The sequence below is a fragment of the Manduca sexta genome, chromosome 15, assembly GCF_014839805.1.
Source record: "Manduca sexta isolate Smith_Timp_Sample1 chromosome 15, JHU_Msex_v1.0, whole genome shotgun sequence".
Classification (NCBI taxonomy): Eukaryota; Metazoa; Arthropoda; class Insecta; order Lepidoptera; family Sphingidae; genus Manduca; species Manduca sexta.
The window spans coordinates 7,616,334-7,638,370 of NC_051129.1; the positions used below are offsets into that span (position 1 = coordinate 7,616,334).

A 22,037-nucleotide genomic window follows, 5' to 3' on the forward strand; every position below is an offset into this window, starting at 1 on the left:
CTTTATTTGTGGAGCGCTATAGGCTATATATCATCACGCTATGACCAATAGGAGCGGAACAGTAATGAAACATGTTGCAAATCGAGGAAAAAATATTAGTTTTGAGAGCTTCCGTTGCGTGCGCTGCGTAAACGGTTAAAGTTATGCAACAATGATGTATGACGGGATTGTTCCTCTTAAAAAGTTCTAAAAAATATATTATAAAACAAAGTCCCCCGCTGCATCTGTCTGCCTGAACGTGTTAAACTCAAAAACTACCCAACGTATTAAGATGAAATTTGGTATGGAGACAGTTTGAGTCTCTGGGAAGAACATAGGCTCCCGGGAAACTACTACTTTTATAACGGAAAACTTTAGCCTGAAAAACTTTATAACGCGGGCGGAGCCGCGGGCAAAAGCTAGTTAATAAAATAAATTCATACACATTTACATAAAACATAGTAAACCTTAGTTTATATGTTCCACACTAATAAAGCAACATTGTAGTTTCAATGTCAAGGAAAATTGACGCAGAAAGTACACAACAAAGAAAACTAATCTTTTACTTGCCTTCTGTTCTACATGCACATGATGAATAAATGTATCGCCCCTAGCTGTATTTTTGATGATTGATCAACACTGATTTTGTACTATTAAAAATTAAAAACTACATTGACTTAAAAGACTGTAATAACAAGCTACTTTCTTTTAGGTTTACTAAGACCATGACTGTTGAAGATTCCGAGTCCACTTTTAAATGGTATGCAAGATTATTTTACTTTTACACAATATTAGTCTATAACCTATTAGATAGATGACAACTAATTTTATTAATAAATAAATGAGATTAAAAATATTAATATCCTACATACTAAATATGATGAATTAATCTTATAGTCTCGTTCGTATGATTCTTGTTGATTAAAAAATCACCACAATGCTGAATTTAATAACACAGTAAATGGTAAATACTCCATATTATTTCTATTATTATTTATTCACTTGTTTTGTTTACAGATACCAATATCCATAATGTGAAAAAGAATATACATACTTTCAGGTAAGCTTAAATTTTATATGTAACCATATCACAAAAATAAATATGTTAACCCTACCAAAGCCGATGTGTGCTTGCTATATCTGGCATGCGTGACTCTGGATAGGAAGATTATCACACTCTGTGTAGGAGTTGCAGCTCTTTGGCTGTTCCTCCAAGGGATGAGTGTGACAGACACTTACAAAATCAACTTTTAGTATATTGCAACATTATGCACTGAATTTCATAATGTATTTTTTTTTATTCCAGGTATGTGCATTCCAACAAGAAAAGAAATTATTATCACTTATCCACATTCATATTGCAGTAAGTATTGACTCAATTGTAACAATATACCTCTATTTACAATCAAATGTTCACAAGTCCACCTGTGAAAAAAATCTTTTCTGGTATATAATTAGTTCCACAATATACTTTGCCCAGATAGAAAGGAGCCTATACATATAGGCTCCTTGTACATACAGAACTCTGTACATACAGAATGTCTTAGTCCATAAGTATACCAATGTCATCCATGTTTGATGTGTGGTTTCTGTATTTATATCTAGTGAAAATCTAAATCTCCACAAACTATAGAATTTATAATATAATTTAAATTATGATGAACGAATGTATCGCCCCTAGCTGAATCTTGATGATTGATCAATACTGATTTTGTACCTATTTAGTACAATAGTTTATAATCTCTAGTTCATGGAAAATTATATATTATCTTTGTTGCAGATATTTATGCAAATTTTCTGCATAATTTACTAGTTTTTCCTACATATTCATGGATATAAGAGGTATGTTCCATTTATTATAGATTTACACTGATTTATTTACTTTTTTAATTATAAATAAATAAATATATTGCCATTGTGAGCACCCCAGTCTGAAAGATAGTCGATTGATCTAACTATACTTAAAATTTATTCAAATGTGTGATACAATTAGTGTGTACTTGCAATTACAAGACTACTGACTACATCTAACCATAATATGTGATCACAATATACTTTGACAAAATTTAAAAGCTTATTGTTATTTCAAAATGTCTAGACTATATCAATTTCATCCATCTCTCCTGAATTGGATTCTAGCTTTATTTCTAATGAATATCCAAATATTCTCAAACTGTAAAATTTATTATATTAATTTAATTTAAATTATGATGAACGAATGTATCGCCCCTAGCTGAATCTTTGATGATTGATCAATACTGATTTTGTACCTATGTAGTAGAATAATTTCTATTCCTACAATTCATTTGAAGTAACAAATATTTTGTTTGTTGCAGATGTATATGCAGATAATCTGAATTAACTTCTTTTTCCACATGTTAATGGATATAAGTGGTATGTATAAAATGGTTAATTTTATTGTTTGACACAGTTTCCTAATATTTTTTTATTAATATGATGCTATTGTGATCGCCCCAGTCTGAAACATATGTTGATTGATCTTACTGATTATAATTTATAATCCAATCCCTATAAATAGAACTTTTTAAAATATTCAATACTGTAATTAGTGTGTATTTACAGATGCAAAACCACATCCAATCATAATATATATTATGGTGATCATAAATGAACAGCTTTACGAAATAGGTATGTAAAATTGGATTTATAAATACTATGTAATGTGTTTAATTATAATTAGAATGATGTATATTAATACAAGCATATATCTGATAATCTTGAGGAAATTTTTAACTGACTGCTTAAATTTATTTTTTATGTTTACTATAAAATATATAGATAAAAATAAACCGATTTTCTTTTCCTTTAGATAAAAATGAAAGTACCTGAGAATGACAATAACAGGTATGTATAACCAATTTTACACTAATGTCAAAGTGTTTTAAATCATTAAATGTTACTGTAGGCACTTATGTAGTGAAAGATGTTGGGCAAATAAGACAGTTTGTTTTCAGCATTAAAGTTGTTCATTCTGAGACATAAATAAGCTTTAGGAACTATGACTTCAACCCCTTTGTACATACAGATCATTATTTAAATGATGAATTACTTAGTTATCCCTGTCTCACAAAACCATGGGGAAAATATGGTATGGTAACTTCTGAACAAATAGTTAAAATATTGTTTTGTTTTTAAACAACTAATAAAGGCAATTGAGAAATTGTATTATTTTTACAGATCGGAGATGTTTCAACCTAATACATCATACCAAGAACTGTTCAAAAAAAGGTATTTTTTTTTTCTAATACTTATTAAACAGTACAAAAAAACATGATGATTACTAAGTTATCCCTGGCTCACTACACCGTGGGGATAATACGGTATGGTAACTACTGATTCAATGAAGTATTCAATAATGAGTAGATAATTCGAAATTTAGTTCTTAACTAGAATTATTTTGTTATCAGATTCCTATCTTGAGACACAACCAACCAAAGGCGTAGGGAGGATATATAAATTTTATAAACAGGTAAATTTCTTGTTATCCTTCAACAAAATTATTAATAATATGTACTATTTGTAATGAAGCTGATTTCATGTTATATGATGAATACTAAGTTATCCCTGGCTCACAAAACCGTGGGGATAGTATGGTATGGTATCTTCTGATAAATATAATCAAAGTGTAAATCAGACATAATAAATATATAGCAAATAATTCTTATATGTATTTTTCTATTCTAGATCCTGGCTCTTCTAATCTTCAACTAGACGCTTATGTCGATGGTGTGTGTATTTTAATACCTTATAGACCAAATTACCAAAGTAGCCTCTTTTCTAAATATTGATCATATTAATATAATGATGAACAACTTCTGACAAGCATATATCTAGAATTCTTTGAAGAAAATTTTTACTGATATTAAATATAATATACATTACATATGTAAATGTTATATTCATGTCGTAATTTATTTAATCGTTTTCTTTACAGTTCCCGTTCCAGTAAAGATAAAAAATTCAGCCATTATCAATAATTTATGGAATGTATTCATTTTATAGCAATAAACATATTTTTTATACTAAAGAGTTATCATTATATAACCACAACCACACTCCACCACGGTGGTGATAGTACAGAAGTACTTGTTATTAGGTATATAATTAAAACAATTGCAATTTATTCCCACACTAACTTTATAACTTGTTGTGCATACAACTCTAAAATGTATATTTTACTTACCGAAATGGAAACTACTGGGTTTACGTCATGTAAAATTCAGGTATGAAAATATCTATACCTATCTTAGCTTAATAGGCTAGTTTTTTTATTTATCTATATAACATACATTTCGCTACAAAAATGGACGAAATTCGAAACTTCATATTGCCTATAAAATTTTTATCCTTGGTAAAATAGTAAAATATGTTTAGGTATGTAATCATTTTATATTATTTCTGACAGTAATTCATCAATATGTTCATGCATTCTGTCACTAAGTGTATATTTTCATCATACACAATGAACCTCATAATAATTTGCTACCTTTAAAATTTATAAAACTTGTTGGAAAGAGCCAAATAATAAAGTTTTTTGTGCATGAAAGGCCAAAATGTTAATTTCCCTTAACTCTATAATTAAAATCAAATATTTTACATTCTGCTTTGTCTTCATCTAACTGTGACTCTGATTGTCGTTACACGAGCGTGTATAAGGCCAAAATTACTGCTTAGATTTTATAATTTTATATCATTGCTAGTTGACCCGACAGACGTTGTCCTGTCTTACCTATGAATTTGCAGCGCGCATTCTGTCAATCGCTGACAGTTATTTCAAACAATTGACAGTTATATAAAATTAATATTTTAGTAAAATTTTCTTAAAGTTTCTAATTTTCCGCGCAATTTTTTGAATGTTTTCTTTCATAAGAACCTTCTGACAATAACAAACACAACAAAAAAAGAAATAGTGAAATCCGTCCAGAAATAGTGATTCATTTTTATATATACCTAAGGTCAGTCGGGGGAAGTGCGCCATAAAATTTTCATAGCTGGATTCAATGCAAAATATTTTTTTTTGTGCTGACTTAAGAATGTAATTTTATTAATTTAAGAATATTTGGTATTTTGCGATAACAACCTATAGCCATTCAAGGAAATCGGACCATAAATTAATAATATTTTGCTCAAAGTAAAAAATGGTAGTAGGCGCACTTGCCTCCGGAAATGGGGTAAGTGCGCCTGTGTAAAAAAAAACGCCAATATGAAACATTATAAAGAAAACACTCACTTTAGTCCATAGAGAAATAAGTTTTACTCGCATTGCTCTTGGATAATTTTTAATCACTTAATATTATAAAAAACTATGGCTGTCAAATCAAATTCGGGGTAAGTGCGCCATATATATGTAAATCAGGGCTTGAAAACATTTTAGATTTTTTTTTTATATATAATTTTTTGCTATGTTAGAGTTTTGTGTGCGGATATGTTGGAATAAAAAAATGGTAGCCCTAATATAAAATCCATTTTATTTCTAAAAACTTAAAAAAAAAACACAAAAATGTAGGAATAAACAACTTTGAATGCGTTATAACTCAATTACTTAGAATTTGGCCTTATGACATTTGATGTGTTTTAGCTGCATTATATCCAGATAACGTGCCTGATCGAACAATTGCAACCTATTCACGTAAAGTTACACTAGACCAAGGTATTTCAGTTTTTCTTTTGTAAAAACGAATTAACTAATACGCCCTTTTATTTAAGTCGGCTCAAAACAAAATACCTTGAATACAAAAAATTCTACTGTTAAGTATAACATTTTAATAATAATAATTCATATTAGTAAAACTTATTCTCAAAAAAGGTTGGTTATATATGGATCAGGGGCAAGTGCGCCATACGACTATTAACTGTGGCGCACTTGCCCTACTCGACAATTTTAGGTACATTTTTTCGCATTGCTAAAAAATCCTTTATTTTAGTATATATAAATAAAATTCAGGCAGGAAGTTAAAATAAAAGGTTTAAACTATGTATTCACCTTACTGGTTTACAGAAATATGTTAAATATCTTGAAATATTTGATGTTATCTTTCAGGGGGTCATCTCGGTTTACAGGTCTAAATGACACTTAAAATAAAATGGCGAATAAATCGTATTAAAATGAACATAGCCATTTATTGAAATTAAACTAATTTTCGGATTCTATCGCGGTGTTAGTATTTTATTTTCTCCCGACGTTTCGAAGACTTTGCAGCCTTCATGGTCACGGGGGGGACTGAGGTGTTGTTCATCCGTAAAGTCAAAGTTACAAGTTGTATAATTGTAAAATGTAGGTAGATATTGTAACTTTGACTTTACGGATGAACAACACCTCAGTCCCCCCCGTGACCATGAAGGCTGCAAAGTCTTCGAAACGTCGGGAGAAAATAAAATACTAACACCGCGATAGAATCCGAAAATTAGTTTAATTTCAATGTCTAACATTCGCGTAAACATAAGAAATCATTATAGCCATTTATGTTTTTAGTGGAACTGTATTTCAGTTAGTAGCATAGATGTAAGATTGCGGTAATTGTATAACATCAATAGTTCTCGATTTTTTTAGGGTAGGTGCACTTACCCCGTCGGCGCACTTGCCCCACCTGACCTTATAGATACTGTCAAGTTTATGTTTAGAGAAGAAGTCCTGACTCTAGGCAATCTGTGATAGGCATTGTCTAGTAATAGCAGGGATATAAATATCGTTATACTTTTAGGGCCTGCATCCAACAGATCTTTTGGCATTAGAGACTAAACTGTCATCTAGCAGTATAACATCCATTAGACAAGATGATTTCTTTGAGGTGGATACGAATGGTGTGCGGCTTCTAAACATATTAGCCGGTAATGATTACGGGTAAGGTCCACAATTTTTACAATCCCGTTTATTTTATGTAATTTCTAATTAAGTACTTATTACACCTAGATCAGGGGTGGCCAACCGGTCGATCGCAACAAGTCCAGTCGATCGTGGCAAAGCAAAAATATAAATACGTAGAACAGACCGCGCAACACATCTAATCACTAACTGCTGCACGCATCGTCTTGTATCATTTTTTAATCAAAATAATAATAAATTGTGTACTGAACTATGTTTCATTTAAGATTTCAAGATGTATGTAGCTTGGTAGATCGCACAGAGAATCATCAGTGAAAAGTAGATCTTGGGTCTTACCAAGTTGGCCACCCCTGACCTATATATTTGTAATATAGTTACCTAGGCATTATAGCGAGGTGTGAATTGTCTGTATAGTAATGTGAAAACTTTGATAAACAGATACAGAATCTGCAACCAGTCTATGGCGATAGAAAAATCTAACATTGGAGGGCGAACCACACAAGTACAAAAAATCGTTTGGACTTTGTACAGAGAAAAAGAAACAATTGTATAAAATATATTTTTATTAAATTCTAATAAAAGCTTTTAAAACACTTTTAATTTCCGTTCTCTATTGTCAACTCGCTTTGGCAGTCGCTAGGCACTCGGTCGGTGAAAAGTTCTGGAATCTTAAACACAATTTATTGTTTAACAAAAATGTATACTTACAAATATTATGAAGCCGACTTGCTGTTCGAACGGGCTTATCGCTAGAACTGTATCGTTTCTGAAAGTTATTTCTCTAAAGAATGTTGGGTTCGTGCTCCATACAGATTCGGGTTCGATTCGTATTTTATCTGCCTGCTGTACCGGAGTTGTGAATTGAGACCGAATTGTGCTCAAAGAAAAAATATGGGAGCGGCTCTGATGAACGCGTATGCTCGGTATTGATAGAGGCCACATGTCGCTATGTGTGTTTCACATAGTTTTATATTAAGAATTCAGGTCCGGCGATTATATTGATACGTGAACGTAAATCCGCAGGAGTTAATTTACATCCTGTTTTGACTCTTAAAATTTCAAAAAGATCACAGACTTACCCAGCATTACTTAACAGAGAACGAATAGGTTGATATGCGGGCAAAGCTTGTTCATTATAAAAAGAGAGGTAGTTTTAAGATCTCCCAACGATTTTTAAATTACGTAAATTCATTAAATTTTTTTATTACCTGTGGTGTGTAAGCTTCAACTCGATCGAGCAATGACTCCGAATATCCTGGAGTATAATACCTAAAACAAGTACTTAGATTAAAACAAAAATGAATACAATACATACATAATGACCACGAGTTTTGCCTCAAGACCAATCTAAAGCTTTCAATGGCGTCCATAGCCGGCGCGTGACCCAGGGCAAGTGCAAAGAAAGGTCCCCGATTTCAGCAATTTCATAGGTTAAATGCTTGTTATGCGTTGTAAAACGGTGTTGCCTTAAAAGAGTAGTTAGTGGATACCGCGCAAGGTCCCTCGTCAGACACACCCAGCGGATGGATGCCAGGTACGTATCCTCCTGGCCAACAGTTACTAAAAAGGTGTAATACGGGTATTTTATAAAGGACTTCCTAAGTATATTTGAAAACTTACCGCACTATTTCTTCTGGGAAGCAGCTGTTGATAATATTTATATATTCTTTGAGAGAAGTCCCCGGAACGGTATCTATTTCTTGCACTCGTTTTAACGCGCCTGTTGTCACGAATAATCTTCTAGCTCTTGCATCATTCGGTAATATCTGAAAAATAATATTATCGTTATGGCGATAATAACAATACAACTTAGCTAGTATAAGTATAAAGTTAGTCGCGGAACCTATTTGAGGAGGGTAGTCAGTATTCGATTCTCGTTCCAAATACATACCTATATGTAATATGATCTTACTTATAACGCCTGCCAGAAAAACGGGGTGGTATAAGTTTAAGTTGTGCATCTGTGTCTCTGTGGGTAGGTGTGTCTGTTTGCAATCGATGTGGCTCTTATTTTTTAGTAAGTCATATAAAAAGTTTTATTTCTAAGTCCCGACATAAAAAACCAACTTCTAAAAAGTAAAAATTAAAATATATTTCTTTGTCCTAGTATAAGGTAATAGCTTAATCATTTAGCTATAGGAACCCAATTCCGGTCTATAAAATGGAACGTATTTTTATAACCTCAAAGAAACACCGCAAAAGTCAAAACAAATAATGATGTTTATGACATTATCAGCAGTGTTGCCATCTTGGTAGATTTACCACTAAAATTTGTAGTCGAGACTCTCCTAAATAAATATAAATTTTAGCGGCGAGTCATTTACTTAGTGGATTAGTTTACATGGGTGAGTGGACAAAAAAGAAAAATCTACTAAAACATTTTACTCATTTTGTCTCATAATGTATCTAAAACGGAATATTTTAGAATTAACGTTTTTAAAAGAAATAATAGAAATAGTGCGGCTAAAAAATGCTAGAAAAGTAGACATTTTTATTTTTGCCCCCATTAAAAATTCACCAGAAAATCAGACTTTTAGAGTATTGACAGAAGATGTTACTCTTTGTCGCAAATTGGTTTGGACAGTCATTATTTGCGGATTCGACAAAAAAAACAGTTGGCAACAATGAATGTCAGAAAAGTTGTGGTTTTATAAATAATGTTGTTTATAAAAATTAAGACAAAATAAACTGCGTGATGGCTGGAAGAGGCAGAGGTCGTGGTGGCAGTAGCCTGTCGTTAACACACGAACAATTACAAGCTTTGGGCATAGCTCGTGGTGAGAATAATCCAACAACATTAGCACCACCGCCTCTTTTCCCAAAATTTGAAGCCAAACCACTTCCATTAACATGTGATGCTGCAACGGACTACATGCTACTAGTTAAGGACCAATTTATAGAATACTTACACGAATCTCCGGCGTATGTCAAAGCCAAAGCTCAGACAGATGGCGTAGAGAGATTTTCCGATAAGTACAAAATGCTGGCTCAAGACGCTAAACAAGGCAAAGTTTTAAATTGTGTGTGGGCTAACATGCCCTTAGAATTAAGGCCACAAGCTAAACGTATTCGTGCACCATCAAAAAAACGAAAACTTGAAGATCCTGATGTAATTGCTAAAAAGTTGCAATCGTTGGAGAAAAAAGAAATGCAAGACACCAACAAGAATGACGATGCCAATGAAGATGAAGCAGTAAAGAATGATGATGATGATGAAGAAATGATTGAAGATGAACAAGAAAACGAGGAGGAAATTGATGATGGAACTGATTATGCCAACAACTATTTTGATAACGGTGAAGATTATGAAGATGATGAAGATGACAATCTAGATGATGGGCCAGTGTATTGAACTGTTGTTACATGTATAGGGTTTTTTTTGTTTTGTACAAATACAGGTATTTATGATGTGAATTATTTATTTTGAATTAAGTACCCAACAAGCACAAAAATAATAATTTTGTATATGTCAGTCATATTCAACTTTGCTAAAAATATTATTTGCATATTATAAATTGCTCACAATGAATAGAAGCTGCTTAGTAATTTTATACAGAAGAGCAGCTACATTTGATTAGATATTTTCTAACTTTAATTTGCCATTAAGGCGATACCTCAAGGTCCATTTTCATACATTTTGTTTCACCTTTAATCTGGGTAACTAAACAAGTATTGGCAAGTAAAGAATTTAAATTCACGTCTAGTTAGTGATTAGTTCTCGCAGTTGAAAGAAAAACGTAAAAATAATTAATAATCATGGATATTTCGGCCTTTAAAATTTCGTCATATTAAATTTTAAAGGTGAAACAAAATGTATGAAAATGGACCTTGAGGTATCGCCTTAAAGTGGAACTGGTAAAAATTCCAAAAAAGTGGTAAAAAGATGAAAATATAATATATCATATAATATAACCTACATTTTATATATACATATGTGAAGCAAAACTTTATACCACTTTAAAGTTAGTACAAAGTGTGCAATTTGGTATAATTAAAGTGCCTGTAGTGCAAAAAAATAAAATTTAAGTATAATACGTTTTACAAATACATTAAATTCTGCAGTTAACTTTTAACTACTGGACAACATTTATATTACTTAAAATTAAACTCCACAGCTAATAGAAATTTAATTAACTGAGTTTTTGAGTTTTTCTGTGTCTACGTACAGGTGGCAAATATTACAGGTGCAGTAGTTGCATTTCTGCTTACTCCCTTTGGGGATAAAAGGTTGAGTGTGTATGTATGCATAATGAAGTGATACAACATGCTAATAGGTATATTACTTACTTTAAATGAGTCTATTGTTAAACCACAATAAATTTCGCTCTTTATTCCTAAAGTAACATTCAGAGGTGTAACTAAATAGTGCATATACCCATGGACTCAAGAAATAAATCACAATTTATTTTGGTTCTGTACAGGATTCGAACCTTGATCCTTATAGCAGTAGATGTACCTTATATGCAACACAACTACGCCACCGCGGTAGTCATTACATCATTGTAGCAGTCAGTCAATTAACTTATTCATATTTTTAAATTAAGCTCAATATTTCTTACCTTTGCGTATTGCGCCAGTACATACTTGAGGATGCATGCTGGGGCGGCATGCAATAACGGCTCCAATGCAGGCCGGTGCAGGCAACATTGTAGAGCTTGTTTTAGGGCACAAGACGTGCGTGCGCGCACCTCCCCCGATGACTTTGGGTTTGTGTATAACTAAAGAAATATGAGTTACATAAAATCATCTGTAGACTAAACAGTAGTTTAGCAACGCATAGCCCAAACAAAAATTACTTTAATCACCTTTGTAAAAAGAACCTATGCTAAAAACATAAATAAGAATACCTGCAGAAGTCGTGGAAAGGCATTGGCTACAGCGACCGCGAGGCTGTGCTGAGGCGAATGCTTTGCTATGTGTCCAAGGGTCCAAGCAGCAGCACATAAGTCCGCATCTTCAGCTTCACAATTTTGAAGGATTTCGACCAACGCGGGAATAGCCTGTACGTCAATAAAAAAAATAGTTCTACATTAAAATTTGTAAGCATCAAAATATTATTATTTTATTTAAATTCATTAGGTAAAAATCTACACCCAGCAGTTGTAAGTTTACCTAGCTTAGTAGGTATGTAAGTACAGACTACTCCTAAAATACGTTGAACTAAGAACTTAAAAGGGAATGGAAATCTTGCCTTGAAGGTAATATCTAACTAATAAAACATAGGTGTGGTATAAAAACAGCATAAATAGGTGCAGGTGGTGAATTAGTTCGATAATAAATAAATAAAATCACAGTTTGCCTTGGACTCTATCACAGCCATAGCCAGTTGGTCCGACTGTCCGGCGATAAATCCAAGTGCCATACAAGCAGGCACCCGTGTGCCACCCGTTGTCTCTCCTAGAAGCTCCACTAATGGACCGCATCCACCAGTATTCACCACGAGTTGGGCTAACTACGGAAAGAGTTAGCATTAAGAACAATTAAATTATAATAATACTTATCACATCATTGTGTAACAATTACATACCTAATGCGATTGATAATTTATTTCATTCGTAATTTATGAGCTTATGACTTATTAGGAGATTAACTGTAGTTGGGTATGTCTACCCAGTTTAGGTACTTTTTACCCAGTAGCTCAGCTCCTAATTAATATTGTCTACTATTAATACTAAAAAGCATCTGCTCGGCGACATAGGATGAAGTAAAACTTTTTAACTAAAAAAAATGAAGACAAGAAATAAAAAATAAAGTAAGATTCCCAATAGTAAAAATAAGAATATTACATCAACAGAATGTTTGACAATATCTCGAAGGAGGCAGGCGGCGGCCCGTCTCACGGGAGCAGCGTCATGGCCGGCGTGCAGCAGTGCAGGCGGCAACGCTCCACCGGCAACCACCGCCTCGGCCAGCTCTGACCTCGATCCAGCCACCGCGCCCAATGCACATAGAGTGCTGCGCTGAATTCAATATTCAGGCAATATAAATGAAAAATCTGAACTCTGATATTGTTAAACATAGTACTTACAATTTAATCAAACTGTATTAAAATACCTTCCTGCTTAATTTTCCAAGTTACGTTTTGCTGTCACCTTATTTAATTCATATTGTTCTAAATTTATTTTCATTGCTAAGTAATCGTTACACAAATAAGTACTTAAGAATAATGTTTACTTATATTGCTACCTTAAGTTTAGGGTCTTGATTTTCCAATCCGCGAACTAAATGACAAATAGCACCCGCGTCGACAACTGCTTCGGGTTTGTGTTGTGCTAAGTCAACAAGAGCACCGGCTGCTATCTACAAAGCATTATTCATAATAAAAGAACTTATAATAATTACTAAAAAATAATTAAAGAAAAATATCCAAAATGATGAATTTTTAGGTATCCCAAACCTGTTTAAGGCTCATTTCAGGTTCTTGAAAAGCCAAAACCAGAAGAGGTAATGTGCCTGCGTCAACCACCAATCCGGCCAAATGCTCGCTATGCTTCCCAATGTATCCTAAGGCCCATGCAGCATTCTCTTTTACCTATTAAATTATTAGGTATCTACGTTAAAAAAATGTTTTAACTACACAAAATAATCCCTTACTTACATCGCCAAATTGAATTACAGTCAAAGACAAAATATGTATAAGGTAATTTAAAAATTATTAATTCTTTAAACGTTTGGCCTCTTTGGCTTACACCAGCGTGAAATGCGGGATGTGGATCGGAAGGTCGTAAATTCGATTATGGGTAGAGGGTAACCTTTCTATGATTTTTATTCTTAAACGTATGTACAATACGGAACTTTAAGTTACAAGGTTCTAATCATACCTAAAGAAATAATAAAACTAAAATAACCTGTGTATCAAAATCTTCAAGGCAAGACACGATGTGCTCTAGAGCTCCTAACCGCACAATTGCACTGGCTAACTCTTCGTTATGTCTGAAAATTTTTGGTTTCTTAGTAGGATTGTCTAGCAAATGTCAAGTCTGTGCCAAATAAAAGAAAAAAGAATAAGACCGTACTTCGCAACGGCTCTTATGAGGTACAGAGCTGAACGTTTATAGTACACCTGAAAAAGAAGCACAATTTAATATAAATCCTATCTAGTATTATCAACATGGACGGTATTTCGTTCATGAGAACTATGTATGAACATTACATAGGTAGGTATAACCTACCTATAAGGCTGCAATATACTGCCTAAATCCTATAAAATTGGCGAGCATTCGTCAAAGAGCTGTGTACAACAGTTTTATTAATGTCTTCAATAAGGTTCTAATATCTACGTACCTACCTAAGTAGGTACTATTTGACTCTTGATTAATGTAAGTAGGTACTATATTTCCCAAAAATATCTTACGTTATATTTGTTAAGATTTTCCAATGTGATTGTAACCATGCCTCCATTGAGTAGTTGTCTCGCCACTCCTTCGTCGTGTTCACCAAGTCTCGCGACAGCAACTACTGCGCATTGGCGAACGGTGCTACATGCGTCCGACAAAAGAGGTCGCAGCAACTCTAAAAAAAATTAACACTAATTAATTCACCCACAAGGGCCAAAACACCAAATAAAATTTAGTTTTCATTCTAATTATTTAAAAAAATATATAAATGTAATAAATATAATAAACTACCACTTACCCAACACACCGGCGCTTTCAAGACATTTAACGTTAGTAGCTCTTGTGGCTAATTCTGCCATCGTCTGAACAAATACAAGACGAGCCTTTTGGTAGGTCTCAAACACTAAAATTTATAGATTTATTAATAACATTATTCCGATCTAGCCTATATACCTAGATTACCACTGTGTGGGTTCAGTGGGATCGTGCGTCATTAGTTTGATAGTGGGTTCAATTATCGAAACTTAGTTGGGCAACCACTATTCGGCCGAGGTATCTACTATCCTTACCAATTTGTATAATCAAGACCATATTTTTTAGATCTGTACAGAGTCAGTAATTTTCATAACACGAATAATATCCGCCTCTTTTATTTTTGTCCGTTTACGACTTTACGATTTATATCTTCTGCGGCGATAAGAGTGTTATGTGGGCAGTAGTGGCCGTGAGTTCGATTACCGTACCGGAAAAAATATATCTGTGATCGTCTATTTCTGTTTCAGGATTGTGAAAGAGAAAGTCCCTAGTTATTAATAGTTTCCGATACACGCAGTACATCACTCACAAAATTTGATTGTATGGCTGCTGCATATACGTTCTTGTTTTATTGCAAGTATTATAATACTTAAGTACTCTATCTTAGGAAATTACTTTATAATGCTGTTGGAATGAGCAAATACCTAGATCTGAAGGCAGCACACATATTTTCAGCGTAATAATTAGACATTATAAACATAACTAACTTAAATGGTAAAATAAATGTAAACTATTCTCCGATGTTATGCAAATAACAGTTAAGTATAGCCTACGTATTACCTAATTGTATATTTCTTGGACTGCTCATCGAATGACTCATAGTTTCAAATATATTGATAGGTACAGTAAATATTAATTATCTATTTGGTGGCAGTGATATTTACACGCTATTTATGTTGTTTATTCTTGTGATCTTTAAATATGACGCAGCGTTGATTGATGGGTTTTTGATTGTTTTTCATTATATTTACATAGTTTGAGGTTTCATCGCAACCTAGGTTTTACTTGATATTAAGTAGGTATAAATAGAAATTAGTTTACATAATATTATTTATTGATCATTTAAAAGCCATTGTAAAAATGCTGGTTGGTTAAATCTCAACTCATTATTATTGTTTGACCGGACGGCTAAGCGAACTGCGAACACGTAGAGCAAGCACCCGTGAAGGCCATGTGACGATCGCCAACGTCACGTCTCACCAATACAAACACATAATTTTTACCATATACACGCTGACTCACACATACTGAACTATTGTACCCACGTATGCAGGCTGCTTACCTGGAGTTCACTCACACGAGCGCACAACCTGTTGCAGCTATACTGAGCGGCCGGCCGCGTGGTTGCAAACGTACTCCGTAGATATAATACCTTTTTAAAATGTACCCAATCATTTTCCGGTAATTATTTCTCTACGAAGTTGGGCCAAGTGAAGTGTAGTTAATCAATATGCCGTACATAATGGTAATGGGCAGCCTCAGTGCGCCACATCTATCAAAGGACGAAGGAGCTACAGTGTATGGATTAAAAAGTGATGAACGAGCGGCGTTAGTGCGGGTAATGAAATTATTAATTAATATTTATCTTTATAATTAATCTCATATTTAGAAAATACGTTTTTTAACGTTAGTATCTCATTGCTATGGCTACAGTATGTATTAGACATGATTCCACTGAACTGCTCCAAATTCAGTTTCATTACTATCGCAGTTTTTATAAGCCCGCAAAATTAAAAGTAATTGCTGAAGCAAAAAGTGCAACATATTGTTATTAAAGTATACCATTTATACCTAAATTAATTAATAATGGCCCTATTATTCTTTCGGAAGTTTGAGGGTGTTTTTCGTTAATTAAAACCAATATTTATTTTAGGAGCTGAATTCATCCTTCGGTATGTCCATTGCTACATCATCGGACTTGGAAAGAACAGTTCGTGTGACACAAAAAGGATTAACTTTAGTTGTCGTAAACCGCTTGCACGCTATACTGGGTTACGACGTTGTTTCACATGCGATGGCTATGACGAATGCTAATCGCGAACTGGTCTCCTTCACGATGTACAAGAAGTCGAGCCCTTCCTCGCACGGGCACAGCCACGCGCACTCAGCAGTGCACAGCGGCTCGCACAAAGGCCATACGCACGGTAACGTGGTTACGCTTTGATGCAATACGCAACTGTTGTGCAATATGGTTTACCATTCATAATGTAAATACGTACAGAATTGTGACAAGTGTATTTATAAATAAGAGGATTAAGTAAAAACATGTGTGTATTTTTATATTCTTTTTTTATTAAATATTCATACAGCGGATACGAAAAATATTTTGTGTAAACAGTATTAGAACAAAATTATTTCGCCACGGTGATATGGATTTGAAGCTTTTTCTAAGTATAGTGTATCATAACAAAATTAATATATACTGTAGGCTAAATTGTAACTTGTTCCACTAATGAAACTAATCTCGAATGACGGCTTGTACTTGCGTTGACAGTAGGCACATAACGATGGCAAAAAAATCTATTTTCTTAAAATAAAAAACACGTAGGCGGCCTTTAGTTAAAGACCACAAAAGTATGTATACTAGAGTATTTTTATTAGCAAAATAACGTGTGATTATTTTTTATGCGTACACTACTATGGTGTATGAATATGTACAGCGATATTGTGTGAGCAAAAACCGAGATAAGCAGTTATTTTTGATTCGTTTCTTAATGGAATGGATTATGATATATCTATAATCATGTACAAAACAATACATTATAATAAAACATTGATATTCAGTCTTAATAATATTATATAGTGAAGGTTTAAATATAGAATTGGAATGAAAAAAGGTATAAATTCGAAATCGAAATACACCTGCATAAACATTTATAGACTAGATAACATATAGACGCGGTTTATGTTAACGTTCAGGAAGGATTATTGCACTTTGATTCCCCTTGTAATGCAATTGGCTCAACTATGGTTTTCGGTGTGCGCGCCGAATTTCTGTCGCTCTGCCGCCAGTTTCTTGAGTGCCGCTGCATATTGTCTCTGAACGTCCATTAGTCGCGAGTATTCGTTGTACAACGTTGCCTTCTGTTCCTTCTCATTCCTATATTTTTCCTCGACTTTCCTGACAGTTTGATTCACCCAATCAACTATAGATTCAAATTGCGTCATAAATTCTTCTCTCTTTCTAGGTGATGACATTGCTCTAAAAATTACATAACATCATTATTTCGCCATAGTAGACTAGTTCCTTATTCAATAATACTCCTATAAATTATAATACTGATATATTTAATTATTAAAATAAAATGAATCAGAAATAATACGGATACGATATCGTTCTCAAATAACGAATAAATAGCACATTATAAAGTATTGAATATCGAGATTCCTGATAATGAACGAAAATACAATATAACAGTACCTATACAAAGCCAGTTGGAATAAAGACAAAACATCTGTTTCAGGAAAGTTAACACTAAACATTTATTCGGTTTCAATTATTTACAATGCGCAGTATTTTAAGAGATCAACTGGCGTTGGCAGCTTATAGTTTGGGACGCGCATATAATACTTTCATAAGAAACTGATTCCACTTCATATTAATTGGTATTCAGCAAACAAAATGTTATTAGTTATTTTGGCGTGGTACGTAATTCCGACAAGTCCTTTTTCAAACTTAAGATGCGAGGAATGATACTTACTCTTCATAATTATCCAATATAGAATTCAGTAAACTCAATTCTTTCGAAGTATACAGTTTCACTTCATACAATGTATTATAAAATATATAATACTGTTTAGTTTCTTTGTGTTTCGATGCAACTGTAACAAAAAAAAAAATGTTTAAGAAACTAACTACTTTAACCGTAGTTAGTTAACTGTTAACTGCTGTAACAAATTGTTTAAAAATCATATGCTGACTCAACATTATAGTATGATAATGACAATAAAGTAATGATAACTAACATTTATCGCGTTAATTCGACGTAAATATAAAGTTGAAGTTTTTGTTTGAAGATGTTAGTTTGAAACTACTGTTCTGATTTTTCGCTTAATAATATTAATCTATCTACTTTCTCCATGAATCCTTTTTTTTATCTCGGAAATTAAGTATTACGTGAGTGGGACGACGAACAAAAACTAGTGTTTTAAGAATATAACATAGTACCTAAAGACAGCTTTTAAGGTGAACAAATTGTTTTTATTTTGTTTTTTATTGGAGATTTCTTACTCCTGTTAGCCTGACAAGGGTCGGCTTATACAAACACACAAGACTTTTGGGAGAGCGCTTTAGGCACTCGTAACCCTTTAAAAATGACCAGCGACCATGCTGAGGGCAACCCACTAACCGGTTACGAGAGCCTCGGCTCAGGACGGCCACAGAGCGAGCAATAGCTAGTGTGTTGTGTGTATGCACTAATCACTATTTTACCTTGATTATATAATTCGATAAATCTCTTCTCGTATTGCAACAGCTCTGCGGTGCCAGGGACCTCGTCGATGGCCTTCATGTGCCATAAAATATCACGGTTAATGTAGACGAGTTCCAAGCGAATGTGTGCCACGAAAGAATTCAACCTTGATTCCCTTTCTCGAAACAGTTTTAACTCTCCTGGAGTAAGTGGTTGATCATCAATTTTCGGACCAATGTTCTGGGCGACACTACAAACATACGTATTTATACATTTTTAACAGCAATAATTACCTAATAGGTACCTATTAATTCAAAACACTGATTAATAATATTTATATGTGAAAGTTTAAATTATAGCCCTGTACTAATTTGTCCCACTGTTTGTACATATTATGGATTTCCTCTATAATTCTCTGACATATTACTGTTTTATCCTCTAGCACAATGCCACCTGCACTGGTATTTGAACCAATAGTTTCTTTAAAAATATCAAGAATACCGTAATATAGAATTGATTCTTACTGTAACTCTTCTTCCAATTTCTTGTTCTCCTTTTCTCTGTGTTCTATTATTTGCATGAGTTCATTTCTTTCTCTTGCTAACTCTTTAAGTGATTTATAAAATTGCTTTACATCTTTTTCACTGAAATATAAATGAATTTATATTACAATTTCAAATATATCTTAGGAATATGGAAATTTCAGTGGCCAATGTTATGCAAACATTATTTGTTAGATTTGTAATTGTTGAGGTCAATGATTCATTGCATCATCAGTATTTTTATAAGAATTTAAAGTTAAAAAGTTTATTGGTGGGTTATCATACCTGTATTCATCAGATTTCATTAAGTTATATGTGATTTTTTTAAGCTGAGCCACTACGTCTACATATTGCTTTTTTGCACTCTCCATTCTGCTCTCATGTTCCTCTTTTGACGTTTTTACTTCTTTTTCCATTATATCTATTGCTTTCATTAACTTCTGAACATCCTCTGAATATTTTAACTTTTCACTTTGTTCAAGTTCTTTTGAAACCTCCCCAGTAAGTTCTGAGTGCAGGACAGCATAGTGTACTTTTGTGTCTGCATCATAATCACCAGTTTCACCTTTTGCATATCTGTCAGCCTGTCGAAGATTACATATAAACCAAAAATGTATGGGTGTTGTACAGAACAAGCAGAGTTGTAAATAATAAAACTTATACCTTTTACAAAATACTGTGTTACCAAATGGCTTTACCACACTTTCATATATATGTACATGCTATGAAATATACTTACTTCAATTGTTATTTTAGATGGATCCACTAAAGCTTTTTCATAATCATACTGAAAAAATAAAATATTTTTTTTTATCATTGCACACTTATTCCATCCAAATACCATTCATAAAAAACCTTAAATTATACATACTAAGAAGTCCAATCCTTCATCTTTTTTGCTGTCAGTTTTGTTACTGGACACATGCATCAGCATGCGTTGATCATATTCAGAAAGTGTGGCATTAACTTGCTCTAGTTCATTAGCAGGAAGTCCACCTTTCCTTTTGCGCACTCTACAGGGTTTGTATAAATTCTGGAAGATATCAATTGTAATGGTGATTAACAATTTATACCTTGCTAGTAAATTATATACACAGACATGCCAGTATTTAATTATATACACCATTTTAAATTCTCAAATAATATTAATATACAATTTTTTAACAAAACAGGACTATTATAAAAAAAAAATGCAATACTTTCTTACCCTGACAATTGCCAAATTTTTCAATAGTTTCTCTTTTTGTACAAATCGAGATCTGTCTGATTCAAATATATAATTTTTGTCATATTGCATTACAGCAAATCTCCTTAGTTCATCCTCCTTAGCCTCACGAAACTCACTTGAATACTTTATCAACCACTGGATCAAAGGATAAATATTGATGAAATCCAATCCCTGTATCTGATGTGGTTCAATTATATATGGGCATTTCATACTTGGCAATATTTTTACAATCTTTTCTGTCAATGCTCTATAAATGAAAACAAAATTATTTCATGATAATAATAAACAAAACAAAATAAATTAATGAATAGGATATATGAAATATATAGTCAGTCAGATATATCAAACAACCATCTGATGAACATGTCCTCCTCAATACCTATCACAATTTTATGATTATTTAACAGTGTATATAAGTAAATAATAAGTAGAAAGAAGAATAAGTTCTTTGGCATCATGAAAACTACTCTTATCTATAATTCTGAATTTGTTTCAATCCGTCAGCAGTATACAGCAACTTTAATTAATTATCTAATTGGGTTAAAATATAATAATATGAAGGTATTTAAATTGATGACTTATGAACACAACTCACTATTTTATTTACAAGTATACTTACACAGCGATATTTTACTTACATTTTCTTACCGATAGTTAAATTCTCTTCAAAAAGAAGACTAATGTCCACATCTATATCGCAGAGTTCTATACACCAAGTTAACCCGCCAACTATTTTGTCGAAAGGTGACAAGCCTTGTAGTTGGGCTCGGTAGTAGCCGGCTGCGACAAGTGCATCTGATATTTCGTGCCATTTTACTATTTGCTCTGCATCCTCTCGTACCTCTACCTAAGAAATAATCACAACCTTACATAGTACGGTAGTAAATTATAATTTGTCTTCACTACCCAAAACCGAAATATGAAAACCATATTCGTCTTACAATTTTATACTTCGAATAATAATATTTTAACAGATAGAAAGCCTTGCAGTGTACCTCTTTTCCGTCATGATCGATCCCGCTGTAAATGTTCATAAGAGGCTTATTTCGAGTAAATATATTTTTTTGCTTTGCTGCCATGTCGCCAAGATTTTAAGTATCTCCCACTACAATAATCTTCATAATCCTGAAAGTGAGGCATAGTAATAGTACGGGAAAGTTGCTTTTACAAATAAAACAAAATAAAACAATAGGGTTTTTTAAAATATATACATACCAACTTGAATGGATTCCGATCTGAACCGGTCCAAAACATACGCCAATTAATGACATTTAAGAATAAAATAAATCTTATAAAAAATAATTATTATTCATTTCATTCGCTCACCGAAAAATTCAGCACGTGTAATGGAACGCCGTTTTGTATCGGGGACTATTCTGG

At 33.1% G+C, this 22,037-nt stretch overlaps 5 protein-coding genes across 6 annotated transcripts; 3 read left to right on the forward strand and 2 right to left on the reverse strand.

The window, feature by feature from the left end:
* Window positions 1-4,065: 4,065 nt before the first annotated feature.
* Window positions 4,066-7,416, forward strand: LOC115451013. Its single transcript, XM_037439019.1, has 3 exons — window positions 4,066-4,223; window positions 6,702-6,841; window positions 7,262-7,416. Exons 1-3 carry the CDS (start codon window positions 4,167-4,169, stop codon window positions 7,374-7,376), a joined length of 312 nt encoding a protein of 103 aa, XP_037294916.1. The 5' UTR covers window positions 4,066-4,166; the 3' UTR covers window positions 7,377-7,416.
* Window positions 7,369-15,855, reverse strand: LOC115450967 (sperm-associated antigen 6). Of its 2 annotated transcripts, none has more exons than XM_037439018.1 (14): window positions 15,758-15,855; window positions 14,459-14,563; window positions 14,178-14,335; window positions 13,840-13,886; window positions 13,672-13,756; window positions 13,221-13,355; window positions 13,010-13,123; window positions 12,610-12,783; window positions 12,123-12,275; window positions 11,671-11,823; window positions 11,383-11,541; window positions 8,444-8,589; window positions 8,032-8,092; window positions 7,369-7,491 (listed from the first exon to the last, which is right to left on the reverse strand). In XM_037439018.1, the coding sequence occupies exons 2-14, from the start codon at window positions 14,517-14,519 to the stop codon at window positions 7,420-7,422; spliced, it is 1,518 nt and encodes a 505-aa protein (XP_037294915.1). In that variant the 5' UTR covers window positions 14,520-14,563; window positions 15,758-15,855; the 3' UTR covers window positions 7,369-7,419. The 2 variants fall into 2 exon arrangements, with proteins under 2 accessions (XP_037294915.1, XP_030035009.1); XM_030179149.2 differs by lacking the exon at window positions 15,758-15,855 and adding an exon at window positions 15,256-15,712.
* LOC115450986 (DNA-directed RNA polymerase III subunit RPC7-like) lies at window positions 9,308-10,237 on the forward strand. Its single transcript, XM_030179172.2, has one exon. The coding sequence runs from the start codon at window positions 9,519-9,521 to the stop codon at window positions 10,173-10,175; it is 657 nt and encodes a 218-aa protein (XP_030035032.1). The 5' UTR covers window positions 9,308-9,518; the 3' UTR covers window positions 10,176-10,237.
* LOC115451005 lies at window positions 15,768-16,755 on the forward strand. Its single transcript, XM_030179195.1, has 2 exons — window positions 15,768-16,033; window positions 16,349-16,755. Exons 1-2 carry the CDS (start codon window positions 15,926-15,928, stop codon window positions 16,637-16,639), a joined length of 399 nt encoding a protein of 132 aa, XP_030035055.1. The 5' UTR covers window positions 15,768-15,925; the 3' UTR covers window positions 16,640-16,755.
* LOC115450935 (coiled-coil domain-containing protein 93) lies at window positions 16,756-22,023 on the reverse strand. The gene is made up of 11 exons (XM_030179111.2): window positions 21,873-22,023; window positions 21,653-21,782; window positions 21,296-21,504; window positions 20,637-20,904; window positions 20,301-20,462; window positions 20,169-20,216; window positions 19,715-20,013; window positions 19,412-19,531; window positions 18,908-19,137; window positions 18,177-18,297; window positions 16,756-17,677 (listed from the first exon to the last, which is right to left on the reverse strand). Exons 2-11 carry the CDS (start codon window positions 21,734-21,736, stop codon window positions 17,437-17,439), a joined length of 1,782 nt encoding a protein of 593 aa, XP_030034971.1. The 5' UTR covers window positions 21,737-21,782; window positions 21,873-22,023; the 3' UTR covers window positions 16,756-17,436.
* Between the last annotated feature and the right edge of the window lie 14 nt (window positions 22,024-22,037).